The sequence below is a fragment of the Lithobates pipiens genome, unplaced genomic scaffold (genome assembly GCF_037356315.1).
Source record: "Lithobates pipiens isolate NorthernLeopardFrog02 unplaced genomic scaffold, aLitPip1_a1.2 Scaffold_1, whole genome shotgun sequence".
Classification (NCBI taxonomy): Eukaryota; Metazoa; Chordata; class Amphibia; order Anura; family Ranidae; genus Lithobates; species Lithobates pipiens.
The window spans coordinates 69,285,646-69,307,436 of NW_027507685.1; the positions used below are offsets into that span (position 1 = coordinate 69,285,646).

General features: G+C 43.7%; 1 protein-coding gene across 1 annotated transcript in view; it reads right to left on the reverse strand.

Moving 5' to 3' along the window:
• RELB (RELB proto-oncogene, NF-kB subunit) overlaps positions 1 to 21,791 on the reverse strand; it is an 84,662-nt gene that overhangs the window by 53,759 nt on the left and 9,112 nt on the right. Inside the window, exon 2 of the mRNA XM_077455288.1 lies at positions 2,528 to 2,560. Within this exon, the coding sequence (XP_077311414.1) occupies positions 2,528 to 2,560 (33 nt within the window). The remainder of the gene's footprint in view (positions 1 to 2,527; positions 2,561 to 21,791) is intronic.

Genomic DNA, 21,791 nt, shown 5'->3' on the forward strand with positions numbered 1-21,791 from the left:
GCACATCTAAAGTCTGCACCGCCCAGGAAGCATGCACACCTGATGGGATTACCAATGATGTGCTCTTCCCTATAAGGCTCCATGCACACTGAAGCTCAAAAAAGATTTTTCTGGACGCCAAATTGCTGGCAGAAAATGCTGGTTGAAAAACGTGCTTTTAACAGCGTTTTGTACTAGTGTTTATGAGCGTTTATTAGCGTTAGCGTTTATGGGCGTTTTCAATAAAAATACAGAGGACACTCCAAAAATCCCACAGTACATTCCAAACTCCCACAATGCATTGAAAAAATAGAACGCCGAACAATAATTAACGCGTGTTTATGAGCGTTTATCGGTGTTTGCCGTTTTTTTGGCGGTGAAAAACGGCACTTTGAATGCAAATTTCTGGCGTTCAGAAAAAAGCCCATAAACTCCACCGCTCATTAAAGCTAAAAAAACGTCCATGTGTGCGTGGACACATAGGCTAACAGAGTGGAGTTTATGGGCTTTAAAAAAAAAATGCCCAAACTCCAATAAACTGCAGTTTATGAGCTCCAGTGTGCATGGAGCCTTATTTACGCTTGAAAACAAAATGATTGATGGCAGAGAGATTAATAGCTGTGAGGCCAACCACAGAATGGATCATAAGCAGAGGGGATTGGTGAAGATTGAAGCTGATCTGAGAAAACATGAAGGTGGGCACAAAGATAACTGATGCAGCTCCAAAGGGTTTTATTGTGGAGATGAAAGTTTGTAAGGAATTGAGAATATTCAGTTTCAACACAGGAGAGTACTTGCTTGTAAATATGGGACAAATCTAAGGCTGTAGATGAGCTTTAAGCAAGCCGTTATGCATACTTACAGCTAAAATACTGAGATATAATAATAGCAGCAATAGTATAATATGGTATAGCCATACAGGACACTTGTACTATGAGAAACAAGTAAACTGCTATTGCCAACTTTGTTCAGAAAAGGCCAGCTGCCTGTCTCTGGCTTCAACACTTTTAAGACAGACATGGAACAAGCACTCAGCCAGGGGCGTAACTATAGGGGGTGCAGCAGTCACGACCACAACTGGGCCCTGTGATGCAGGGGGCCCATGCAGCCCCCTCTACATATGGCCGGCAGCAGCATAGGCAGCTAGGGGTACCAGTGCACCATGCACACGGGTGGCTGGAGGTGGAGGGTGGAGTAGAGCTCCATGCTCGACTATCGCACTGGCTGCTCTTTAGTTGTGCATTCCCCGCATGACCTGTGTCCTCGGCCGGCTCCACAGAGTACCCCTCTCCTGCTCCATGCATTGCCGCTCAGTCCGATGTCTGTTCTCCCCAGCCAGAGTCCCGCCCCCCCTGAGTCCGGCCCACACTGCACTGCACTGCATACTTCTCCCGGGTAAACATGGATGAGTGTGCGGCCTACAGCTTGGTCATGGTGAGTGAGAGGACCTCATCCCCACACACCATTACATACCCCCTCCATCTCCCCCTGGGGACAGGGACAACTTCTCACGTGGGGACAGGGACCCCCACCACCCCTGGGGACAGGGACCCCTTCTCACCTGGGGGCAGTAACTTCATCTGCCCTGGAGAAAAGGACCTCATATCTTCTGGGGACGGGGACCCCATCCTGCCTAGGGACAGTCCCCCAATGGGGCACCTAAAAATTAAAAAAATAATAATAAAAAAAACACTGATACCAGTGGTGGAACTACAGGGCTCACAAAGGTCATACCTGTGACCATGCCCTGGAGTTCCACTGCCGGACTCGGAGGGAAGGGCCCTGGCTGGGGTTCAGGGGGGCCCTTCATGGTTTCTTGCATTGGGTCCCTGAAGGTTCTAGTTACGCCACTGCACTCAGCAATTAAAGTTGGAGAGTTGCCATCATTTCTAACATGCATGTTTGTTAGAGGTCAGTTTTAGAACACCAACAAGCATTGAAGTCAGCAGTGATGGCCTATATCTATATGTTACACAGTTCCAGTTAATTTAAAGGGAATTAATCAGATGTTCTGAGTCTGTAATCCCCTTTTTTACTTCAATACAAATCAGGTTATGCACATGCTTGTTTCAGGTCAGTGAAACAGTGGGGATGGAAGGATGACCGCCCCTGGACTTGGACCATCAAAACAGGACAATGGAAGCCCATATTTCAATCCTGATAGGTTCCTTCTAAAATACATCATACTGTTTTCATGCACACAATAGATCAACTTCTCCATTTATTAAGGTAGAGCTTAATAAAACGATCAACTGCAAAAATCTATTTTAGAGCAACCAGTCACAGCTAACCAATCTTTCTGCAATCATAACATTGAATGAGCAGAAATCCATGTGAAAAAATCCAGTAGGATTCCATAGAGAGACGTACAACAGGAATGATGATGTGTGAAGTGCTGTGAGTCCAGGGATACAATATGCTATTAGTGAAGGATGGTTGCTGCTCGATGGTTTTGTAGTTTGCACATATATCACAGTGCTAACTCTTTGCCTTACTGAGTAAGTCAATATATGTACTGATGCGGAAGAAGATAAATGTATTTACTTACCGAGTGGGTCATGGGAAAGGATGCAGCTAGAACCTGGGAGAAACACAAATGAAGGCATTTACAATCCATATATCAGGAAAGCAAGGCTCACCGAAAATAATAGATTTGTTATCAGCCATTAAACCAACATGCATACATTGTTCAGAAAATTGCATCCATAAGAGCCCAACTGGCTGTTCATAGAGTACTCACACCTTGACCAATTCCTGCTAAGGCTCGGTTCACACTGCTGCGACAGCAAAGCCATACAACTTTGCCCTGCGACTTCCTTCTGACTTGGGTGCTATTTAGGAGCCTGTACAAGGGCTGAAGTCGCATCCAAGTCAAACCAAAATAGTGCAGGAACTTAAGGCAGCTCTTATACGAAAATATTGAATTTGACTTGCCATGCGACTTGGGTCTCATAAGTCGAAGACCATGTCGCAGCAGTGTGAACTGAGGCTAAATCAGACAAAATTTGAGCTGTAGTTGGCCCTGCAAGCATCCCCCAGCCTGAAAAGTCGGGTGGAAAATGTCAGAAGGGCCAAGCGTGCCATGACTGTCTGAATACAATAGCTGTCAGAGAAGATTCCTCCATTTACACTGTTCGAGTAGACCGATTGATTACTCTATGTTCTCTCGTTCATCCTGAGGGCTGAACAGGAGAGAGTTGAGCCATATATGGCTACTGTAAGGCTGTATTCACATATGAACGAAGTGGGAGCATCACATTTTTCCCAAAGGCTGCTCCAAAGTTTTTTTAGGCATTTTGTTATGCGACAAAATGTCTGTTTGAGTGTGTTTGGGATGCCATTAACAACGATTGGCTTATGGATGAATCCTACACCTCCGCACCATCCCAGACCCCCAGGTACAGGTATGGGCCCGATACGGCATTACAACTCTGGGCCAAATTATGCCCCAGGGTGCCCTACTACAATTCATAGACCTGAGGGCCAAATACAACTTACCGAGATGGATGGAGATCCAGTACATATGATTGGCACCCAAATGCGTTTTAGCGCGATTCAGAACTGCAGGCAGAATCTGCCCACAATTCCGAGTCGTTGATATGTGAACAAGCTTTTAGGTATGCGTTTGTTTTAAGTGTGGTGCACAAAAAAAGTTTGACCGCATCTTTTGTGCTTTTTTTTTATGGTGACAAAATGCCAGTTTGAGTGTGTTTGGAGTTTCCATTAACAATGATTGGCACCCAAATGCATTTTAGCACGATTTGCTGATATGTAAACGGGGTTTAAGGTATGCGTGTGTGTGCGTGGTGTGCAAAAAAATAAAAAAATAAAAAGTCTTTTGTGCTTTTTCCTGGTGGCAAAAACTTTATCCTCATCCCAAGTGCATCCTACCTGGTTATATAATAAGGCATCTTTCACGGACCGTTCAGGTCCGTCTGTCAGTTTTTTTTTTTAGGCGAACCTGAACGCTCCATAGACCTCTATGGACTGTCGGATGTCAGCGGTGACATGTCTGCTGACATCCGCTCCGATCCGAAAAAGTGTGATGGAGGAAAAACCTACTTTTCCATCTGTCTGAGGATCGGATCGGGTGACGACAGACTCTGCGGTCCATTGTCATCCGATGTCCCATAAGGGAGAGCGGCGCTCTGACAGGTTTGTCCCTGCACAGTGTGCAGAGATGGACCTGTCATCTTCCTGCACAGCGGGGATCGACGGAGCGAAGCGGATGTATTCACGGGGCGGATCATCACGGTTCCGTCCCGTTTAAAAGAGGCCTAACTTGCCTAAGAGAGGAAACAAATGCAACAGACAATTATAAACCTCATTATAAAGAGCTAGGGAAAAATGAAATGTCTATCTTTTTCTTGCTGCCTGTAACTTTTGTTTGTAGACATTTTTTATTATTGGTATCACTAGGGCAGGAAGTAAGGGGAAATCTCCCCAGCGATGCTACAGATATTGACGAAACCCTGACAGACATTATATCCTCCCCAAACTAAGACAAAATATGTTTTGGCTGTAGTTAATACCTTGCAAAGGCTCTGGATACATTTGTTTTATTTTCCCTCATTCATGGTATGACAGGAAAATGTCCTTTTTATGAGATTTATAGACGGAGACCACAGAACGGGAACATCATTGTAGTGCTCTATTTTCGAAGCATGCTTCATCCACACATACCTGAGGCCTCACATCAGCTCTTGGATGGGGACACCAGTCTGTATGTTTGCTCCGAGTTTTAATGAACTTCCTTCCTAAACATAAGGACGTTATGGTCGGCTGTCTGCATATCCACCAACCAGTTTCATCAAATTTTTCAAAATGAGTCAGAAGACTTAGTATTTCTAAAGATTGGTATGCTCTTAGTCATTGTAGAAGACCCGATTTAGTCAGACTGTAGGGCCTGCATACGGAAAGCGTTAGCAGACTCCCCAGAAGAATATTAACCAACGGGGTCCATTCACTAGTCTTTGCTGTAGCCTGTGCACCAATGAATAATGGCGTAGATCAATCAAATTCACTGCATGCACATTTTATTCAGAATATGGAAAAAGGAGCCATTTTCATATAATTTACAATGATATGAAAAGTAAAAGTTTTTTTTTTTTACAGTTTAAGAGCTTCATGAGATAAAATAACTGCACATTAATATGATATGTAAGTAAATCAACTGAACGGTGTCATAAGAAAGAAAAGCTAGCCATACACATATATACGCAGATTGGTCTTGTTTATTCTGCACGCTTAAAGGCATTGTAAAGTCTCAGGGTTTTTCCCCTTAATGCACTCTATGCATACCTAGCATGCATGAATGTGAGTTATCCCGCGTACACACGACCGGACTTTCCAGCAGATTAGGATCCGATCGTGTGTGTGGGCTAATCCGATTGTTTTTCATTTTAAAAATCAGACGGACCTAGAAATAGAACACGTTTCAAATCTGTCTGATGGACTCAATTCCTATTGGGAAAACCGTTCGTCTGTATGCTGGTCCGATGGACCAACTACGACGCAAGGGAAGCCATTGGCTACTGGCTATTGAACTTCCTTTTTTAGTCCCGTCTTACGTCATAATGTTCAAAATGACTGGACTTAGTCCGTTCGTGTGTGGCCAAGTCCGTTCGTTCAGAAGTCCATCGGAACTCCACTGAAAAGTCCTGAAGACAGCCGTACCTAGTACGCAGGAAAATCCGGTCGTGTGTACGCAGAAAAAGGGACCTTAGATTGTAAGCTCCTTAAGGGTAGGGTCTGATGTCAATGTATATGTAAGGCGCTGCGTAAATTGACAGCACTATACAAGTACCATAAATAAATTAAGGTGAAAAACCTTTCATGGTGTAGCTGCCCCCCTTTCACACACCCAATCTTTCCAGTAAAGCTGCACGATGAATCATTATCACATTCCCCCCCCTTGCGATCTTGACAAATTATTTTCCAGACTTATCTTTTTCTTTCTATGCAGAGAATTCTTTGCTCTGCTGAAGCCAAAGCTGTCAAAAGGAAGAAAAAAAACAAAACAAAAAATGGGCAGTCTGCTAAGTATAACTAAGTATAAACAGTGGGGTAATTTACCAAAGGCAAATCCACTTTGCACTGCAAGTGCTCTTGGAAGTGCAGTCACTGTAGATCTGAGTGGGACATGCAGGGAAAATAAAAAACGCATTTTAGCTTGTACATGATTGGATGATAAAATCACCAGCGCTTCCCCTTAGATCTATAGCGATTGCATTTCCATGTGCACTTTCAAGTTGACTTGCAGTGCAGAGTGGTTTTGCCTTTAGTAAATCAACCCCACCGTAATGATTTGTCCTCTAGATCAAAGGAATACACCTCAAGGTGTAAATGAGGGATGTTTAACCACTTAAACACTAAATCTTTTTCTTACATTTGCTGGCTTCAAGTTAAAATCATTTTTTTGCTACAAAATTACTTAGAATCCCCAAACATATTTTATTGACATATATGTGTGTGTATATATATATATATATATATATATATATATATATATATATATAATTTTTTTTTAAGCAGAGACCCTAGGGAATAAAATGGTGGTTGTTGCAATATTTTATGTCACACTGTATTTGCGCAGCAGTCTTTCAAATGCATTTTTATTTTTTTTTGTAAAAAATACACTTTACTGAATAAAAAGAAATGGTAAAGGTAGCCCAATTTTTTTTTTTTTTAGAATGTGAAAGATGTTATGCCATGAGAATCATGAGAGAATCTGATCTTTAGTCTAAGCAAAAAAAATCGTAATTCTCATTTTGCCCAGAATTGTGCAGCTCTACTTTCCAGCAACGAGACCGAGCACATGTCAACTGTCTGTGTAGCCAACTTTGTGCAAGTGATATAATACAGATAGAAAGTCTGAGGCTGCATTCACACCTGAGCATTTTCAATTCGAAAAAAACGCTCAACAAGCAAAATCCCATTCATTTCAATGGCATCTGTTCACATCTGAGCGTTTTGTCACCTGAAGCAAAACGCCTGAAAAACGCCCTAAGCTCAAAAAAGAATACGAGCTTCTTTGGGGAAGATTACAGGCATTTCTCTGCTTGTTACATTGGTGACCTGAGCAAAATCACGGTAAAAACATGGCACAATTGCAGTCAAAATGCCCAACTTTGAAACGCTCAGGTGTGAATGCAGCCTAAGATCTGCTGTACAGGGACAGAAAGAGGCTAATGCCAAGTCAAAATTCAGATATTTACACCGCCGTGCATGGACTGTATTGCATGGAATGACAATCAGGAATATATAATATATTTTTTTTTTTACTTGAATACAGCCACATTTAGCTGAGCATGGCCATGTACAGCCTCTTCCTTGTATTGGCGACTATACAATACACGTGTGTCTCCTAAACAGCGCCAGGGATTTTAGGCCTAAGCACACAGATGCTGCTAAGCCTCCATGTGCATGAGGCTTAAATGTCCAAACTAACTCACCCTCCATATGTTCTGAGTGGGGATAGATCCGAGGTGCAGAATCCATGTGTTCCTTTACGCTGTCAAGTTTGGAACCACTAACCTTTATTATAATCCATTTAAAAACATTGTAAGGCAGATGTAACAATGCTTGCTCTTCTAGATGACGCGTTTCATCCACTCGGATCTTACTGATCAACTTTTGGTTTCAATTTACAAAATGCTGCCAGTGCAGAGCAACAGCACAAAAACTGGATGTGCAACCTTTGTCTAATATGACAAACCACAATGCATGATATGTGTTGCAGGGTGCGTCCATTAACACCTTCTGTACTGTGTGTTATGGACCGGTAACTAAATTAATAACAACATACGTTACCACTCTCAATGTTTTTAGTAAAGTATTGTGGCATATGTCAGCCCGGATATAGGGCTGCAACTAACGATTATTTTCATAATCGATTAGTTGGCCGATTATTGTTTCGATTAATCGGTTAATAACCTTAAAAATAAAAATAAAATAAAAATAAAATAAAAAAAAAGGTAGGTCAAATTGACTTCTTCGTCAAAGGAATTTTCAGACAGTGTATGTGTTTTTTGTTCAGAAATGAAGTATAAAATTTCAAACAAAATTCTTTCATTCAGCGAATGTACAAAGATTTTTCAACTGAATATTCTCACCTGAAAATTGATCCGTGTGACAAGCTAAAGGCTAAGTACACACCTATGCAGTTTTTGCTTTTGATCCGTTTCTGCAGTGCTTTTTTGCTGTAAGTTTTGATTTTTGCGCACGTGATTTTACTGCAATTCGCGCTTTTTGCTTTTTTTTTGGGCAGATTAAAAAACACAAATTGTTGCAAAAACGCATTACATTCTTTTCTGCAGCTTCTCCATTGAAGTATATTGAACCAAAAAAGCACTGTTTTGCGTTAAATGTCCCTGACCCTCTCCAAACATGCAGCGGCTGAAAAAAGCACTGATATGAACGTGTCCCATAGGAAACCATGGAAATGAACTGTAGTGCGTTTCTGCAAAAAGCACCAATAAACATATAGATGTGAACCAGGCCTAAGCCCCTGTACACACGGTCGGAGATTTCGACAACCAAATCCATTGGATTTTGTCCGAAGCTGTTCCATACACACGGTCGGACTAAGTTGTCGAAAAATCCAATCATTCAGAACGTGATGACGTAATTTCGTTACGATGGGACTACGTTCAGGCTAGTAGCCAATAGCTTTGATGTAGGAATTTGATCTGAGCATGCGTGGCACTTGGTCTGATAAAAATTCTCTACACATGATCGGAGTATGTCCGATCGAACCACTTGGTCGGGAAATATTTCCAACAAGTTGGAAAATTGGGTCCGACGGATATTCTGACGGAATCAGTCCGATGCATACCACACACAGTCGGATTATCCGACAACACAGTCCGATAGGACACATTCCGACGGATTCTCCGACCGTGTGTACAAGGGCTAAGACGTTTAGTAACATAATGGGGTTAAAAAGACTAAAATTAGCCCTTTTTAGTACAAAAAAAAGCAGATAATCACTACTGGAAGGGGTTCATTTTTTACTGTAGAACAGTGAAAGTAATATTTACAGTAGTGATTATATTTTTGTACTATAAAGGGCTCATTTTCGTTTTTTTTAACCCCATTATATTACTGGCCGATTAATCGATTATGAAAATAGTAATCGATTAATTTCATAATCGATTAGTTGTTGATTAATCGATTAGTTGTTTCAGCCCTACCCGGATATATTAATTCTTGGCACACTATATATTGGAAAGGTACTATTAGTTTTAGTATATTCTATGCATTCCATGGATGCATATTCTATGTTTATGTAATGGTACATTCATCTAAGCAATTTTAAAATCACGCCATTAGTGTTCCTTTGCTTTTATTTCTATAGCCTTGAGGCTCCTTACACAAACTTTTAGAAAACATGGAATGATCAATCCTATGTGTCCAAAGAAGCTTACAATCTAATACCCCAACTACAGTCAAACATGAAGGACAGTCGGTTAACCTATCAGTATGTCTGGACCAATGGAGAAACCAGTGGAAAAAAAAAAAAGACAAACATGGAGACGGTCGTAGGAGAAGACCAACATTGTAAGGCAAGAGGTCAACCCTCTTAGCTATCAGCTATGTTTTTGAATAAAGTACCCCAAAAAAATAAACGTTTTATGTGGATATCAACAACTGGTGTGACAGAAGAAGATATTTAGATTTGAGGGTCAGAAAAATGACCATCCTAGGCAGTGTATAGATCAGGAGTCTCCAAACTTTTTTTTAGAAAAAGTCGAGTTTACTGTCCTTCAGACTTTAGGGCAGATGGACTGTGGCTATTGGGAATAGAAAATACCCCAGCATCAGTGGGAGTAGACAGGCTTGGTGTTCAATGGGAGAAAAAAAAAAATTACATAGTGCCTGTGGTCACCAGAAAGCTGAATAGTACCCCATCATTGGTGTCAGTGGAAGGAGTAGTAACAATCGTTGGTGTCAGCAGGAGGAATCGTGCCCCTTTGTTGGTGTCAGTGGAAGAAATGGTGCCCCAAGAGCGGGGTAAAGGTGAGCAAAGAGCCAGATATGGCATGCGGACTGCAGTTCGGAGACCACTGCTATAGACAATAGAAGGTAGCCAACCATGCATGCATGATTCAGCCTCTAAAAAAAAAAAAAAAAAAAAAAAAAAAAAACACGCTGTACAAACAAGCACAACTGAATAGGCTTAAAGCGCATGTTTATGCAATGAAGAAGGCACTCTACAGACATCCTCAATATAAAATGATAGTTATTGGATATGAAAAATCAATGCAGCTGATCAAGCTTGCTCTCAAGAAGACTAAGGCAGAGGATGTCGACAGCAAAGGTCCGACGGAACGAATCCGCAAGACAATTCGATCGTGTGTGGGCTTCATCCGACCTTTTCGGTCTTTAGATTTAGAACATGTTTCAAATCTTTCTGACGGACTCGAGTCCGGTCGAAAAATCAGTTCGTCTGTATGCTAGTCCAACGGACGAAAACTGACGCTAGTGCAGCTATTGGCTACTGGCTATGAACTTCCTTATTCTAGTCCGGTCATACGTCATCATGTTCAAATCCGTTGGACTTTGGTGTGATTGTGTGTGGCCAAGTCCGTTCGTTCGGAAAGTCAGTCGGGAAGACAGTCGGACCTAGTCTGGCAGAAAATCCAGTCGTGTGTACACGGCGTTAAGCTATGTTGGTCCACTTTCTTGATACAAGAAGTGTGGCCCCTGATGTCACTCAAGGGTCGCAGATAATATTAAGTGGTACAATTAGCAGCTCAAAAAAGAAAAAAGTAAGACACAGCTGCGTCTGGAGCCATACATATCTGCAGATGTAAACTCATCTAAATATGAAATATGATGGGTGCGTATTTTATGCAGGCTCTTTAGCTTGCAACCACTTTCAAAAATTCCCATATGCTCCTGTAAACAAAGCCTTAAAGTTCAGGCTTTTCCTAACTAAGCTTAAACCTTCCCAGCGTCTGGCTATAGGGGAGAAGAGAGCGCACTAATAAGAGATGGAATGCCTGGGGGGTGACGTTACCCATAGGCTTACTATGTGGCAACTGTTGTTGGCTGTCCCTCCTCTCCCCTGAAGCCGGCCACTGGGAACTGATCATGTGACTGGACTGAAGCTCTCGGTGAATCGGCAAGTATACACATCTTCCTTCTACAGGAGGATTTAGAAGTGGGGTGTGGGGTGGTAGCAGATAAGCTGAGTTAGTAATGGAATTCCACTTTAATATTACTTGTGCCATATTTGAGGTTTCCATCATAAAAGGTCAGAGGAACATTAACAAAAAAAAAAAAAAGAGAGAGATGGATGGACCGCTCAAATATAAGACCATGTCAAAGAAACAAATGAAACCTTTTAACCAATAGGGCTCATTCAGACGGGCACTTTGGTCCATACAGTGTCAATGAGTGTTTTGTTTATATGGCTGCAGTTTGGAGCTGCGTGCAGGCAGTCTATGCAATTCTACTGGGACACAACTGCTTTAAGTACACAACTGCATGCTTGTCAAATTAGGACCTACAGCCGTGTCTGTACATCTTCTGCATTCCTAGAGTAATATAGGCACCAGCACACAGCTGGTGCCTATATTACTGATGGACTGAAGGGATTGGCTCCCTTCAGTCCATCTGCCCTCCACCTACTCATGAGAATGCATGTGCTTCCATTGTGGAGTCACTCATAAGCTAGTGATAGGAACTACAGATACCAGGGTGCCTTCGCGAGGCTCTGTGGCTTGCACGTGTATTTGCAAATGTGTGCAGACTAAACCCCTGTTTTTAATGCATACCGTTAGATTGATTTGGTTGTCTGCGGGCTGGTCGGTAAGTAAGCTTGGAATTTTTCCATGGATTTATCCTTGGCCTTGTTTTTATCTATTTGCTGTTCAAACTGTCCTTGATTTGGAGTAATGTACCTCTGTCACTCATTCCTCCTCATTTGTCCCTCATTTTGGTCTGATCTATATAGTTGTACATAAAATGCACTTTTTATCTTTCAAAATGTGTTTGCCAGTGCTAAACCTTTCATCCAATTTCTAAAGTGCTGCATTTGTACACTTTAAAAGCCAATATAAAGGAATGTAAAGAAAAAAAAAAAGTCTGTGTGGATTTAATTTTTTTTTTTTTTATTATTAATTCTCCTTTCAGGGGTGTGTCCTCTGCCTACATACATTTGTTAGTAGGTGTCCCTCATTCACATCTAAAAATGTTGGGAGGTATGTTACTGTAATGGTCAGTCATATATGGGGGTAGTGGATCCCTTTTTTGCTAAAACAGGAGTGTTTTGAGGCAGAAAAAGCAAAGTCAAACGCAAATAAAACAGGAGTTGTTGACTTTGAGACCTTAAAGTAGGAGTAAACTCCCATACATAAATTTTACCTACAGGTACTGTAAATGTCTTCTAAACATGCACTATTTAGGAGATATTTACTGTACATGCAGCTGGTGACATCACTGGCGCATATGCTCTGAAGGAAAGGCCAACCTGTGCCGTAAACAGCGGCTCCCGCATGCAATGCGCAGGGGTGACGAAGTCTGCGAACCCGGAAGGAAGACAGGTGAAGATGGAAGCCCTGTCAGCGGCGTCGGTTTGCCTTGCAGGTTAAACAAAAATTGCTGGAGGTTTACTACTGCTTTAATGTAGACTGAGCTGCATATTCTTGGCATGGCCAGTGTGCGGGCATGAATGACACCCATGTCTATGGACAGGAGTCACATCCTCCTCCTCGCTAGCCAATCAAGAGGCCGAAAGCCTGCAACCCAGAACAAGCTCGGGGAGAAGATGACATCGGCTAGCCAGGGATGCAATGGTTACATTGCTTGAACGGAAAGAAGTATGTCGTGGCTTGTAGTTCCACTTCAAAGCTGACCTCCAGTGATCATATACAACTGACCCCCGTAAAGTCACAGTTCAAAGTTTGTGGATTTTTGCTCTCCTGCATGATGCAGCCAAGCATTCCCACATCATAACCATTTACCGCTTGTAGCTAGGCTGTTTTGCTAAGCGTTCTCGTGTTTTTCACTTTATACTTCTTCTAAGGGTTCTGGAAATAAGCCTAACCACCAGAAGAATTTTAAAAATAGTCTTTTTTTTTTTTTACCATATCCAATGTTTGCGGTTTTTCATAATTCGCTGGTGCTCTACGAACATAACCCCTCACGGATTTCAAGGGCTGACACTATTTAGTATATTTACATCAGATATCACATATATACTTTGTGGCAAAATGGCCCAATGTAGGTATACAAAATATATTATTGTGGCAGTTCAGCTTTATCACTATGGAGAATTCAGCAGAAGACATTTGGGGTATATTTACTAAAGGAAAATCCACTTTGCACTTGACAGTGCAGTCACTGTAGATCCGAGGGGGGCATGCAAAAAAAACAAAAAAAAAACAAACAGCATTTTTGCTTGTACATGATTGGATGATAAAATCAGCAGAGCTTCCCTTCATTTCAGATCTACAGCGACTGCACTTCCAAGTGCACCTGTGCAAAGTGGACTTGCCTTTAGTAAATCAACCCCATTGACAGAAGGAAGCTCAGACACACACATATCACCTTAAGAAAAAGCTGCCCACTCACATCTACATCCTGAGAGGGCGATTCCTCTGAGAAAAGTCTAGCCATAACATTGGGGCTGGTTTACTGAGAAAAGCATGTTTACATTGCAAGGGAAAGTACCTCAGAGCTTAGTAAATGAGGTGAACCTCTGCTGACTTCTATCATCCAATCATGTGCAAGCAAAAGTACTGTTTTTTTTTTTTTTTTTTTTGGGTGTTCCAGCTGAAAAAAAAAAAGTAAGCCAGCAGCTACAAACACTGTAGCTGCTGACTTTTAATGAGGACACTTACCTGACCAGGGAGCCAGCGACTTTAGCCTCCAGAGGCCGATCCATCCATCGGATCGGGTGCTGGCACAGCCATTCTATCTAAGGGAAACAGGCAGTGGAGCCTTGTGGCTTCACTTCCTGATTCCTACTGCGCATGCGCGAGTTGTGTGGCGCTTTGCAAATGGACGGCTGTCTTCTGGGACACACACACAAGCCCCAGAAGACAGTGTGCCCAATTTCCCAGAACACCACACGAGGGATGAAGAGAAGGAACAGCTCCGCGGAGAAGGAAGTGGCAGATTAGGAAGACTGCAACAGGTGTTTCGGGTAAGCAAAAAAAAAATTTTCTTTTTAAATGTTTTTTAAAAAAAATTAAAGAGACGTTTATGTATTTATTATTATTTTATTTTGGGGTGGACCTCCGCTTTAAAGCAGTTGTATGCCCACAAAAATAAATAAAAAATAAAGCACCTGTAAGGCATAATAAACTAGTATACACCGCATACTAGCTCATTATGAAATACTTACCTTAGAATGAAGTGCCGGCATCACCTTCCGGTCACTACCGAGGGAGCTGACATGTTCAGAATGCAGAGGCCGGCCACTCCACACAGGACCCGGAAACAAGTTGAGATAACTGGAGTAGCAGTGTCTACGTCAGTGATTTCCAGCTTCCAAGGGCATCAACAGGGGTATTTTATGAAATCAGTGGGCCCAAGTGCAAGATCATAAGTTGGGTCCCAGTGCTTGATAAGAAAAAATAAAAGAAGTGGTTTGCTTACTGCACCGCAGTGAAGCATAAGCGTAATTTTTATTGCGATAGGGGCAGCGCTAGGATTATAAAAGACTTGGGGCACCTTTGAGCACACCACATAGAAGAGCAATGAGGCACGCATAGTGCACCATGGCAAACAGCGTGTGTAGCAAAATTGTGTTAATGATGGGAGGGGCTTAAGGGGTGTGGTTAAATAAGGTCAGTCTATCCCCCAGTACAATCTCTCCCCAGGACATTCTCACCCCCTATTAGAATCCCTCCCCCTCCCCAACGAGGTCAGTCTGTCCCCCGATATAATCCCCCTCCCAGGTCAGTCTGCCCCCCAGTAAAATACTTCTCCCAGGTCAGTCTGTCCCCCCCAGTACAATACTTCTCCCAGGTCAGTCTGTCCCCCCCCCCCCCCCCCCAGTACAATACTTCTCCCAGGTCAGTCTGTCCCCCCCCCCCCCCCCCCAGTACAATACTTCTCCCAGGTCAGTCTGTCCCCCCCCCCCCCCAGTACAATACTTCTCCCAGGTCAGTCCATCCCTAAGTACAATCCCTCCTCCACCCCAGGTCAATCTGTCCCCATTCATTTCTTCCCTCTCCCCGATCATTCTGCCCACACATATAATCCTTCTCAGGGTGGATTTGATTTAAATAACTACTAAAAAGGCTTGATTTAAAACATAATTTTTAAAGAGCAACTGTCATCTCTGTCCTGTGGCAGCTCCTCCTGAGCCGCTGTTGATTAACGGACAGTCCCATTGACATAACAAGGGGAGGGATGTGGCAGCAGCAGGTAAATGGATACCGCTAACAGGCGCTGCCATGATGGAACTGAAATGACAGGTGCTCTTTAAATGTAAGGACTTATTTTTGCTGGTAGTTAGAATCTTTAATATTTGCAAACAAAATGAAGGTTTCCTTTATAGAATAAGCTGTCAAGTTAGTAAAACGGTGATATTAGAACCGATTGAGCCTGGGTTCACATTGCTACAGGTTAGAAATCTGAAGTCATGCGATTTCAACCCGGCAATGCAGTCTGACTTCAGGGGCAATTTGACAGACATCTGCATGGGTTGCTGCACAGATGTCTATATAAATCTCCCCCCCCCCCCCCCAAATCGCACTGATTCGGACAGTACCATTGCTGGCAATAGCCGCCGATTTGCGTGCAATTTGAATGTAAAATCGCATGCCAAATCGCTCCAATGTAAACATGGGCTCAATCAGTTTGTAGTGTACATAGATTTTCAAAATAAAGGATAAAGGAATATTCCTGAACTTTGTTTTATCTCATGGTTACTGTGACATTGTGTGACTGTTATGTTATCTCAGCTTGGATTCAGAAAATACAGCCTCATGCTACATAACTAAGCTGCATTTCATGCTGAATAAACAAAATGATCAATGTATTCTAAGGGCCGGTTCACACAGCGGGTGATGCGAGGCGACACGACTCGCCTCGCCTCGCTCCCGCAAGTCGCCCCCGTTCTGTACAATGGAACCGTTCTGAGAGGAGCGACTCGAGTCGCTCCGACTCAGAAAAAAGGTTCCTGTACTACTTCTGGGCGACTTCGGGGGCGACTTGCATTGACTTCTATACAGAAGTCCTCTGCAAGTCGCCGCTGAGGTCGCCGCAGGTCGCGGCGAGGCAAGTCGGAGACGCCTCGCCGCGCCTGCAGTGTGAACCGGCCCTTAATAGAAAACTATCTTTTAGATACATTTTTACTCCAAAAGCATTTTATTAAAATTTGATAAAAATCCAAAACATCGATTTTAAATAAATAAATAAAAAAATCAGATTTGTTTGATTTTAATCCACCCTGTTCCCCCTTCTAGGTCAGTCTGTCCCCCAGTACAATTCCCTCACAGGTCAGTCTGTAGTATAACCTCCCCCCCTCCAAGTCAGTCTGTCCCCCTAGTATTCCTACCCCAAGGTCAATCCATCCCCCAGTATAATCCCTCAGAGTCAGTGTGTACCCCAGTATATCTTCCCCCCCAGATCAATCTGTTCCCCAGTATAATATACTTCCGCCAGGGGGCAGTCTGTCCCCAATTAGAACCCCCCACCCAGGTCAATCTGTCCCCCAGTACAATCCCTCAGTATAATTTTTTCCCCCAATACAACCCCCCCCCCCCAGGTAAGTCTGGCCCCAAGGCCCCAATAGAATCCTCCAGGTCAATCAGATTGACGTAGAGGGATTGTGCTGGGGAATAACTGCCCCCCCAGTACAATCCCCTCAATAGTTGGTTCTTTTTAGGCCCAGCAATAGTTGCGATATTGTTCATCATATCCCTGTTTTCACAAAAAAAAAAAACTACACTAAAATAGTTTTTAGCACACCTAAACACAACAAATTACAAATTTCCTGTTAAATAACTACTAAGGCTTTGTTCACATGGGGCGTACTAAGTATACACCCGTGTGAGGGCCATGTGTACATGTACAGGGAACCACAGGTGTTCCGTCATAAACATGCAGGCAGTCCCATTCATGTAAATTGGGGCGCAGTGGCTGCATAGACAAAGTCGCTGCTCCCAATCTTACATTCATGTGGGTGCGGGTACACCCCCCCGAACAAAGACAGTGTGAGTTCAGGATATCCACCTGCATCCACATTAATGTCAAATCAAGAGCAGCGACTGCATCCATGCATTCGCTGCTTTCCAATTGACATGGATGGGACTGCCTGCACAGGGATGTACGAACATCTGTGCGTCCCCATGAAGGTAAACACAGCCTTGCATGGGCGTATGCTGTATTATGGCCCCTGTAAACAAGGTCTTACTAGTTTTTTTGGTTTTTACTTTTTTTTTTTTTTACTTTTGGAGCTTTGATGAAACATCAGGGGTGTTAACAGACCCGATGTCTTTTTTTTTTTTTTAAACAGAGAATAGGACTGAGGACAGAGTCTTCAGTCCCTTTTTCTTCATCCTCAGCTGTACTGCTGATAAATAATTATAAGTCTCTGCACAGAGGCTTACTATTCATTCATAAACTGAAGCATAGTAAACAGTTTACTGTGCTTCAGTGACGAATGAACACAGGATCGCTCGTTACCAATCACTGTGTTCATTCAGAAAGGTGCTGGTAAACGTGACCTGTTTACCCGCCCCCACTTCTTCTGCATCAAGACACTGATCCTCAGTCCATTGGAGGGTGAGGAGGGGAAGTCTACCAGCAGTGCTACAGGGAGGGGGCGTCAGGAGATCAGTGGGGGGGGGGGGGGGGGGGGGGTAGTACAGTGTAAATTGGAGCAGCGGGGCGATCTATTTACAGAAATGTATCCACCTCTGAAGAAGCTGCAGGGGAGCCACAGGGGATCAGTGCTGAGAAGGGGGGGGGGGGCATTTTAGAGGACAGGTGGAACAGCAACAGCTCCTCCATGTGTACATTGTGTGTTAGAGAACAGTGGGCCCCACTCCCCTTGGGGCCCGTGTACATCGCACACATTAAATGATATGCCACTGGGCATATCAGCCAGGTACCTAGGCGCTTTGCTTCGCTATGTAGCTAAATGATCACCCCCATAGCGTTCAGCGGGTACTAGCCTCCACTGAATGCGACCCATTAAAGTAAACGTGCAACAGCGCAGTGGTGTCCACTTTTAGGGATTAAAACACACAGAAAAGGGACAGCACAACATCTCAGAATGCTCTTCAGAGGGCTACAGGGAGTGTAAACAAGCCCTTAACCACTTGCCAACCGCTTCACGTCGATATACGTCAGCACACTGGCAGCGGTGGGCAGATGGGCATACCTGTACGTCCCCTTTAATTGGCGCGGCTAGCAGGCGCACACGCCACGTACAGCTTGACCGTGCCCTCAGGATCCGCAAACTCGATGTCCACCGGTCTCCTGGCGATCATGCCACGGAGCCACAGAACAGGGAAGTGCATATGTAAACAAGGCATTTCCCCGTTCTGCCCTGTGACATGACAGAGATCACTGCTCCCTGTGATCGGGAGCAGTGATCGTTGTCATGCGAGTTGAAGCCCACCACCCCACGGTTAGAATCACTCCCTAGGATACACTTAACCCCTTGATAGTGTCAAAAGTGTACGATGTGGTCACCGTAATGTCAAAGACACGATAAAAATCGCTGATCACCACCATTACTAATAAAAAAAAAAAAAAAAAAGACATAATAAAATGCCATAAAACTATCCCCTATTTTGTAGACGCTGTAACGTTTGCGCAAACCAATCAATATGCACTTATTGCAATATTTTTCTTTACCAAAAATATTTAGAAGAATACATATCTGCCTTAACTGAGGGGAAACTTTTTTATATATTTTTGGTGGATATTTATAATAGCAAAAAGAAAAAAATATTGCTTTTTTTTTTGCCGGAAATTGACGCTCTTTTTTGTTTATAGCGCAAGAAATAAAAACCGCAGAGGTTATCAAATACCACCAAAAGAAAGCTCTATTTGTGGGGGGGGGGGAAAACTACTTCAATTTTGTTTGAGTGCAATGTCGCACAACCGCGCAATTGTTTGTTAAAGCGACGCAGTGCCGAATCGCAAAAAGTGCTCGGCTCAGGAAGGGACTGAAGTGGTTAATGTACTATATTCTATGGAGGAGCAGTCACTCAAGGAAGGAAGTGTGTTACGATTACAGACCCCCCATCCCTATAACATGGGGGGGGGGGGGGAAGAGAGATGTTTTGTAGCCCACAAAGAGAACTATAAACAATGTCCTGCTAACTGATTATAGTTAACATTAGCAGAGAGCCTAGGAATCAGCTGACTAGATTTCAGTAGTGATGGCCGAACGGTTCGCCCGGCGGTCGTTTCGCGGCGAATTTCCGACTTTCGCCGTCCGCGGGTTCGAACGCCTTTTTCCGTCGTTCGCCCCGGCGGACTTACGTGTTTAATGTATACAAGAACTTTAACCTTTCGTGACACGTTTATCATGTGTTACAGGACAACCAATTGAGACATGACAGCTCATGGACACTTGGACATTCCCCCTAACCTATAAATACACCCGATCCGGTGGCCATTTTACATTCTTTCTTCTGTCACTGTAGGGAAAGGATCCTGTGTGGAGTAGGGACAGAGAAAACGCTAGCTATTTGGTACACAAAAGTTCTTTTCAGGACTGGTATAGGTGTTAGGTCAGCAGCCTGAGTTTCTTTTGTCAGTTTAGATAAAGGGACAGAGCGCTGTATGCTGCTATTTTAGGGACAGCTCAGCCAGATTAGTCTTTCTTCATCATCATCATCATCATCATCATTAGCTGTTACTATCAGGTCCACAAAAGAGCTGTTCCAGCTAATCGTTCCAGCCTACTCTTTTTTGCCAATTTGTATAGGGACAGGCAGGAAGCAGTGTGTCAGGCAGTGAGGATAATTTTAAAGACTTGCTGTTACTATTAGTTCCACAAAGGTTCTTTTCAGGACTGGTATCAGTGGTACGGTAATAGGCTTGTACACGTATAATATTCTTTCTTCCAAATATAGAAAGAATATTATACTTGACTGCTGCCCTTCTGCTGCAGTCTGCTAATCATTCACAACTCACTTGTTCCACAAAGCTCTTTATCAGGACTGGTAACTTGGTCTGTCTAGGGTGCTACGGTACATAGGCTTGGGTGCGGTACAGTCTGCTGTTCTGTAAGGACCGCTATCGGTCCACAATACATAGGGTTGCCGTGCACTACTGCTGACCGCTGCCCTATACTGCAGCAGTCCTTCAGCGGTATAGGGACTGACGCACAGTCTGCTAAACACTAATACACAACCTGCTTGGTCCACAAAAGTTCTTATAAGGACTGGTAACTTGGTATAGGGTGCTACGGTACATAGGCCTGAGTGCAGTACAGTCTGCTGTTCTGTAAGGACCGCTATCGGTCCACAATACATAGGGTTGCCGTGCACTACTGCTGACCGCTGCCCTATACTGCAGCAGTCCTTCATTGGTATAGGGACTGACGTACAGTCTGCTAATCACTAACACACAACCTGCTTGGTCCACAAAAGTTCTTATAAGGACTGGTAACTTGGTATAGGGTGCTACGGTACATAGGCCTGAGTGCAGTACAGTCTGCTGTTCTGTAAGGACCGCTATCGGTCCACAATACATAGGGTTGCCGTGCACTACTGCTGACCGCTGCCCTATACTGCAGCAGTCCTTCATTGGTATAGGGACTGACGTACAGTCTGCTAATCACTAACACACAACCTGCTTGGTCCACAAAAGTTCTTATAAGGACTGGTAACTTGGTATAGGGTGCTACGGTACATAGGCCTGAGTGCGTTACAGTCTGCTGTTCTGTAAGGACCGCTATCGGTCCACAATACATAGGGTTGCCGTGCACTACTGCTGACCGCTGCCCTATACTGCAGCAGTCCTTCATTGGTATAGGGACTGACGTACAGTCTGCTAATCACTAACACACAACCTGCTTGTTCCACAAAAGTTCTTATAAGGACTGGTAACTTGGTATAGGGTGCTACGGTACATAGGCTTGAGTGCGGTACAGTCTGCTGTTCTGTAAGGACCGCTATCGGTCCACAATAGATAGGGTTGACGTGCACCACTGCTGACCGCTGCCCTATACTGCAGCAGTCCTTCAGCGGTATAGGGACTGACGTACAGTCTGCTAAACACTAATACACAACCTGCTTGGTCCACAAAAGTTCTTATAAGGACTGGTAACTTGGTATAGGGTGCTACGGTACATAGGCTTGAGTGCGGTACAGTCTGCTGTTCTGTAAGGACCGCTATCGGTCCACAATAGATAGGGTTGACGTGCACCACTGCTGACCGCTGCCCTATACTGCAGCAGTCCTTCAGCGGTATAGGGACTGACGTACAGTCTGCTAAACACTAATACACAACCTGCTTGGTCCACAAAAGTTCTTATAAGGACTGGTAACTTGGTATAGGGTGCTACGGTACATAGGCTTGAGTGCGGTACAGTCTGCTGTTCTGTAAGGACCGCTATCGGTCCACAATAGATAGGGTTGACGTGCACCACTGCTGACCGCTGCCCTATACTGCAGCAGTCCTTCAGCGGTATAGGGACTGACGTACAGTCTGCTAAACACTAATACACAACCTGCTTGGTCCACAAAAGTTCTTATAAGGACTGGTAACTTGGTATAGGGTGCTACGGTACATAGGCTTGAGTGCGGTACAGTCTGCTGTTCTGTAAGGACCGCTATCGGTCCACAATAGATAGGGTTGACGTGCACCACTGCTGACCGCTGCCC